The sequence below is a fragment of the Hippocampus bargibanti genome, unplaced genomic scaffold (genome assembly GCF_051943395.1).
Source record: "Hippocampus bargibanti isolate YZ-2025 unplaced genomic scaffold, ASM5194339v1 Contig00119, whole genome shotgun sequence".
Classification (NCBI taxonomy): Eukaryota; Metazoa; Chordata; class Actinopteri; order Syngnathiformes; family Syngnathidae; genus Hippocampus; species Hippocampus bargibanti.
Genome location: NW_028296962.1, coordinates 32613 through 39910, shown reverse-complemented (window position 1 = coordinate 39910; position 7298 = coordinate 32613). Strand labels below are relative to the sequence as shown.

At 42.8% G+C, this 7298-nt stretch overlaps 1 protein-coding gene across 1 annotated transcript; it reads left to right on the top strand.

Moving 5' to 3' along the window:
• Window positions 1-336: 336 nt before the first annotated feature.
• On the top strand, window positions 337-3961 carry LOC148881417 (serine/threonine-protein kinase BRSK2-like). Its single transcript, XM_088989360.1, has 4 exons — window positions 337-371; window positions 919-1059; window positions 1628-1744; window positions 3654-3961. Exons 1-4 carry the CDS (start codon window positions 337-339, stop codon window positions 3664-3666), a joined length of 306 nt encoding a protein of 101 aa, XP_088845486.1. The 3' UTR covers window positions 3667-3961.
• The last annotated feature ends 3337 nt before the right edge of the window (window positions 3962-7298 follow it).

Sequence of the window (7298 nt, the reverse complement as noted above, 5' to 3'; positions counted from 1 at the left end):
ACAACGAGAAGAATATGAACACTACTCAGGATATAGACTGAATGTGACTAAAACACAAATCCTAGCACTAAATTACACTCCATCAAAGTCAATTAAGGGAAATTACAAATTAAGGTGGGATGCTGAAAGGGCGTGTACATCACAAAGCACATAGACAAACTGTTTGAATCAAACTATACAAAGATTAACCAAGTCATTAAGGCAGACGTGGGGAGATCGTCAACACCCATCTTAGATTTAAGATCCAGGATTGAAATGGTGAAAATGAATATTCTTTCAAGGTTGCTATCTCTACCAGTCGCTACCAATACCCATACCACAAAAACAATTTGTGGAATGGGACAAACTGATCACAAGATTTATCTGGGGAGGTAAGCGAACAAGGATTAGACTGACGACACGACAGTTACCAAAGGAAAAGGGTGATAGTCCATTTTCCACTGGCACCCTGAAGGTCAACAGTACCAATGGCGGCCATTGTTAACCCGGGCCTCGACCGATCCGGTATGGGATTCATAGGTTTGATTCGCATATTTGTTTTGGCAATTATTATTTTTTTTTACGTCGGATGCCCTTCCTGACACAACCCTCTGTATTTATCCGGGCTTGGGACCGGCACAATAAGACACTGGCTTGTGCCCCCTTGTGGCTACGTTGTTTTTGTTAGATTCTGAATAAATTCAATATTTGTTATGATACAATGAAAAACATTGATGTTGTTGAATATACTCAGTTCACATGTAAAGGTACTCAAACGAGAAAAGATAAGAAAACATTTATTTGACTCACAATGGAAACTTTCTTAAACTACAGCAAGAAAAATTATGAAAGAAGTAGAAAACCAAAAAGTATAGTTTCGTCGAGGTAGTGGAAATACTCAAGTATAAGTTTAAAGTGCAAAATCTTGCCTCTTTGCAGGTACCTTGTAATTGAGCATGTGTCTGGTGGAGAGCTCTTTGACTACCTTGTGAAGAAAGTCCGACTCACGCCTCAAGAAGCGCGGAAATTCTTCCGACAGATCATTTCAGCTTTGGACTTCTGCCACAGCCACTCCATATGGTGTGTCACCTTTCATATCTAACCCAGGGATGGGCAACTTAAATGCTCCAGGGGGCCATAGTTTTTCATCAGTACAACAGGGGCCGACATAAGACCACACCCCCCCTAACCAGATGATTGACAAAAATGCTGGTAGGATGATAAAGAAAATATGTCCTTATGTGCTTTCAATATATTTCATTTTTGATCATGCATTACAGCTTCCTAGATGCTTTTTGTGATATATCATTTGTTTAGAAATGGGATACGCTGGACATATATTTTCTCATCAAATATATTGTTGTTTATAAAATTATTATTGGGATATTCTTTGCAATTTCCATAAAATCTGTCTCAAATTGGCAAGAATAGAAAGATGTGGGTCACGGGGACACAGCAATTGATTAACATTGCCTTACACAGAATGTCAATCATAAATTCATTACAGTTCCTAAATGTTTTCAATCTGCATTATTGAAGTTACCAAACTGCTCTGCGAACAAGGGTAAACATGACAGCTATATCAAGAGCAATTTTAATGGGTTTGACTTTTGTAACCCTTTTTTGTCTTTTGCATCCTCTCATCCAGCCACCGAGACTTAAAGCCAGAGAATTTGTTATTAGATGAGAAGAACAATATTCGGATAGCAGACTTTGGCATGGCGTCTCTGCAGGTCGGGGAGAGTCTGCTGGAGACAAGCTGTGGGTGAGTGTTTAAAATACCTAAAGAAAGGCACATCCTTTTTTTTAATATTTCCAAGGTTTTGATCAAGTTTGAATTACATTTTTATTTACGGTTAGATGCTAAACAAAGTGCATTGCACATACCATACTGTTGAGTATAAAGGGATAAAGATAATATTTATAAAGGTAAGATGCTGGCAAGGACAGTCTTCATGTTTACCTTCAAAACAAACATATTTTTCATGATTTTTTTTTTGTTGAACTATTGACTTCGTTGAAAATTTCCATCTGTTTTCTGAATCCGCTTTATCCTTAAAAGCTATTATTGGAAGAGTCCACAATCCTTTAAATATCCTTTAAATATACAAATAATTAAATGAGAGTGGCTACTGGACTTGTTTGCATATCTGCCTCACACTGCAGAGGTGCAGGCTTCAGTTCCGGTTACCCAGCCTGCCTGAGTTCTTTACAGGTCTTCTGGTTTACGCTCATATTTAAAAAAAAACATGCTTAACAGGTTAATAATAATAATAATAATAATAATAATAATAATCTCATCTCATCTCATCTCATTTTCCGTACCGCTTATTCCTCATTAGGGTCGCGGGGGTTGCTGGAGCCTATCTCAGCTGTCTTCGGGCACGAGGCGGGGGACACCCTGAATTGGTTGCCAGCCAATCGCAGGGCACACAAAGACATACAACAGTCACTCTCACACTCACACCTAGGGACAATTTGGAGTGGTCAATCTGCCTGCCATGCATGTTTTTAGAGTGTGGGAGGAAACCGGAGGACCCGGAGAAAACCCACGCGGGTCCGGGGAGAACATGCAAACTCCACACAGGGAGGCCGGACCGGGACGCGAACCGGCGTCCTCTGCACTGTGAAGCCAGTGTGCTAACCACTCGACTACCGGGCCGCCAATAATAATAATAATAATAATAATAATAATAATAATAATAATAATAATAATAATAATAATAATAATAATAATAATAATAATAATAATAATAATAATACATTTCATTTCAAGCGCCTTTCAAAACTCTCAAGGTCACTTTACAGTCACTGGATAAGTTTTTCTCTGGGTAAGCAGCGGCAGTTCACTCAAAGCTAACTCATAGATATCGAATAGTTAGCTAACAATATCGTTAAAAGATAGTGTGCTAGATAGCCAGCGAGCTAGATATCTAATAGACAGCCAGCTAGGTAGATAGCTATTAGATAGATTAGAAAATTGCCAGGATGAGCGCAAATAAACAAGTGAGCTGTCTTCCACCATCACAAAAAATGAAAAGCCACCAAAATGGTCAATCACAAAGATATTATAACATATTATGTTATTGCATGTTTAGTTTAGTCTACATGGATTTATGAAGCTTATTAGTTGAATAGTTGTGAAAGCAGAATGTAACAACTATCAACTTTCAGTCTAAATGTTCTCCCAACACTTGTCCGTAGCTGATTGGACAACAGATCACTGCTGTGTGACTTCCAATACAGTAAGACCTCAATTTACGAACTTAATTGGTTCCCAGACAGAGTGTATAAGGCGAAAAGTGTGTATCACAAAAAAAAAATCCCATCGGAAACCATTAAAATGGGAATAATCCGTTCCCATGTTTCCATAAAATATACTTTTCAACTAAATAAGCCTTAAAACTACACACAACATTGGATTGGATTGGATTGGATTTGCCTTTATTAGTCTCGCAGTGGAGAAATTTACATTTCACAGCAGCAAAGTTATGAAAGAAATGAAAGTAGAAAAGCAAAACACAGGAGCTGCTGGAAAGGCAGCCACTCTCGCGGCGCCGTCTTGAAGTCAAAAGAACAAAAAAAAAACCTAAATAACAAATAACATGACAACACAAAGACACTGAGAGACATTCATTCTTAAGCACTTTCTGTACCCTCTTTGTTACATAAAGCAGTTCCAGATGAAAGAGGAGAGGATCAAAGCGTCTCTTCACCAGTGGATCAGGGACATCATGGTGGAATGTGCACGTCGACTACAAGCTAAATGTTGAAACATACCTTATTCTATGTATAATAAATGTGCTATTGTGTTGTATAATGAAAGAAATACACTGCATTGTATCATAAAGTCACTTTATTTGCATTTGTGAAGGTCATTGATGGCTTAATGGAATGGCGTTGGAGGTCGAAGGTCAAACGGAATTGCTGTTTGGAAAGAGGCACATTACATGAGGACTGTAATTAAAGAAATAAACTGCTGTAAAATAATGTTTTATTTACCTTTTTGATGGTCGTTGATGGCTTATGGAAGGAGAGTCACCTTCCATAAGGACTCTTGGTAACTTAACCTCTGGTGCTGTTCGGTCTTGTGCTTCCGCCGAAGATCACTCCGCCAGCCGTGGTGGGTGTGTATTATGAAAATAGTGCTTATTATAAGGTTGTCCCGATCAGATTGGCGACCAACGGGTAGCAACGTCAGCCCTGCCTGCAGCCTCGCAGGTGCTGGTCGTTTTAATCACTGACACTTAAAAGGACACCCGGCACGACCATCCAGTGTCGGTTCATTTTTTTGTTGCATGCTTTGTATGCATTGTGTATGCAGTGCATGTGTTTGTTTAACCTTGGTGGACTTTTACACTTGATTTTCTTTTGATACTTTGTATTTTTTCCGTTCAGATGATTTTAATGTTTTACATTTTGTTCCTGCTGACCTTTATTTTAATACAATTTGTCAAACAACCTCCTGCTCACTCCTGCCTGCTTTTTGGGATCCGCACCCGCCATCACCACCTTGCAAAACGTGACAGAATGAACCGACCAACCATCGGATCCCACAGGTACATCGGACCCGTCTCATTTCCACCCTGTGCCTGGCAATGCTACGTCCACGTTAGCCCAAGCCTCGTCGAGTTTGAATTGCGTCACTCGACGTGCCGTAACGTCCACGTAAACGTCCGGCTGAGACCTCCTTCCAGGTGGCCGTCCAGGGTGACACTGGGTGTTTGGCAGTGCACGCCCATGTCCAGCCACGCTGGCGTCATGCATGACGAATTGAGTCTCATCCACGACGAGCCGTGCAACGTCCGCGTCAACGTCAGTGCGAGGCCCCACTCACCGCTGGATCCCGGAGCGGCTCAGGACTGGTCTCGTTTCCCAGGTGCCGGGCAGTTTACGCCCACGTCGGCGTCCGGCCGAGACCTGGTCCCATACGGCCGTACGGGTGCCATTCTGCGCCTGGCCGTTCGACGTCCACGTTGAGCCATGCGTCGTCGCGTGACCGTGCGAGAGGGATCGCACTCGCGCCCACGACGATCCGTGCCGCGTCTTCGTCCACCCCAGGCCGAGTCCCGTTCCCATCAGGCCGCCGCCTGTCGTATGCTGGAGAGTCAGTGGTTGCCGTCTCCACCATTGTTCCCTGGCGAGTGGACCTTTTGGGAGACTGTTGGGACTTCTGGAAACAGCCCCTTGAAGGGGGGGTACTGTCATAATCTGGTTGGCGACCAACGGGGGGCGCTGTCGGCCCCGCCTGCACCTGCACAGGTGCTGGTCGTCCCGATCAGATTGGCGACCAACGGGTAGCGACGTCAGCCCTGCCTGCAGACTCGCAGGTGCTGGTTGTTTTAATCACTGACACTTAAAAGGACACCCGGCACGACCATCCGGTGTCGGTTCATTGTTTGTTGCATGCTTTGTATGCATTGTGTATGCATTGTGTATGCAGTGCATGTGTTTGTTTAACCTTGGTGGACTTTTACACTTGATTTTCTTTTGATACTTTGTATTTTTTCCGTTCAGATGATTTTGATGTTTTACATCAGAATCAGAATCATCTTTATTGCCAAGTATATGTAGAACACACAAGGAATTTGTTTCCGGTAGAACACGCTGCACTAGTATCGTCGTAAAAAAAAACTGCTAATTGGCACTATACAGTTCAATTTTGGCTACTGTTCAAAGAGTTCAAAGAGTTCAAAGAGTTAATGGCTTGGGGGAAGAAGCTGTTTAAATGTCTGCTGGATTTGGTGCGCATGGATCGGTAGCGCCTGCCTGAGGGGAGTAGCTGGAAAAGGTGGTTGGCAGGGTGCGGCGGGTCCAGTAGGATTTTCCGCGCCCTAGTTTGGATTCTTGCAGTGTGCAAGGCCTCGAGAGTGGGTAGGGCGGTGCCAATGATTTTTTCCGCCTTCCTAACTCTCCGTTGAAGTCGGATTTTGTCCATTTTTGTGGCGGCCCCGAACCAAACGGTGATGGAAGAACACAGGATGGATTCGATGACAGCCGTGTAGAAATGTTATGACAGCAGTGTAGAAATGTTAACATTTTGTTCCTGCTGACCTTTATTTTAATACAATTTGTCAAACAACCTCCTGCTCACTCCTGCCTGCTTTTTGGGATCCGCACCCGCCATCAACACCTTGCAAAACGTGACAATTACGTCACATCCTATCGCGTCACACCTTGTGCGCCATATAAATGCTCACCCATTCAATCTCTCTCTCTCTCTCTCTCTCTCTCTCTCTCTCTCTCTCTCTCTCTCTCTCTCTCTCTCTCTCTCTCTCTCTCTCTCTCTCTCTCTCTCCATGCTTCCTCCTTAGCTGACACCGCAATGTCTCTGCTGTCATCAAGATTAAACTAACTTATTCTGTCCCACACTGTCTTCCTGCTGGTTTAACCATTCACTGCCATCAACGCCCCAAGAATCAATGAACCAGGGACGAACGTTCAAAATAAACCCATTAGTTTTGCATTTGACTGAAAATATCATACTGCGTGTTTTGGGTATTTTGGATGATATAAAACATTTTTTCTGATGTTTGTTCGGAAACAAAAAAGTGGTGTCGGTTGTTCTTTAAGGTATACATTCTCCAGAAAAGAGAAAATGACTATTTGCATCAATGAATCAAAGTCATCCTGTCCAGCCATGTCCAATGGGGCTTGTCTTCAGTCAGGTTCGACTGGAGTCCCACAGAGCTGACTTTATATTACATGACAGATTGGTTGCTGAATGAAGCCAGTCACAGAGCAAGCAAACCGTTCGCCCCTCAGCAGTACTACATGCCCCGTCGCCCTCAGCCCAGGTGTTATTCTTGTATTCAGTCAGGTGAAGAATATTGTCAGCACTGTTTTAAATGTGGAAGTAGTGAACATTTCAGGGCAGGCTGCAAAGCACAGAACTCAGCCAGTAACCATGCTTTAAACTAGAAAGGGTTACCCCAGTGGGACATGGTGTGACCACAGAGACAGATAGGTCCCAGTGTTACAGTGGTGCTATGAAAATGGAATGTAAGCCCCACACATGTGGCCCCGTTCAGAAGAGACATAAGCAGTCATTTTTTCGAGCGTACAGATAAGAAACAGTGTGGCAAATTACCTTCGATCATGGAGTTAGTGGGAAATAAATGTCTTATTCTGTGCTTTTTGGGTAACAAAAGGGTTGAAGCACTCTGGGACTCGGGGTCCCAGGTGTGTGCTGTAGATGAGTTATGGAAAAAACGAACTTACCTGACGTGTCTGATAGAGTGTTTATGCACATTAGTAAACATAGTACGTTATTTCATTTTTAGATTCAGTAAACATATGTTTTTTCATGTTTAGCTTAG

Bases quoted from the DNA above. Each gene is read 5' to 3' on its own strand.
- LOC148881417 (XM_088989360.1), top strand. From the start codon at position 337: ATGGGACAAACTGATCACAAGATTTATCTGGGGAG. The intron at 372-918 runs GTAAGCGAACAA...GCCTCTTTGCAG, and splicing joins CACAAGATTTATCTGGGGAG to GTACCTTGTAATTGAGCATG. The intron at 1,060-1,627 runs GTGTGTCACCTT...CCTCTCATCCAG, and splicing joins TGCCACAGCCACTCCATATG to CCACCGAGACTTAAAGCCAG.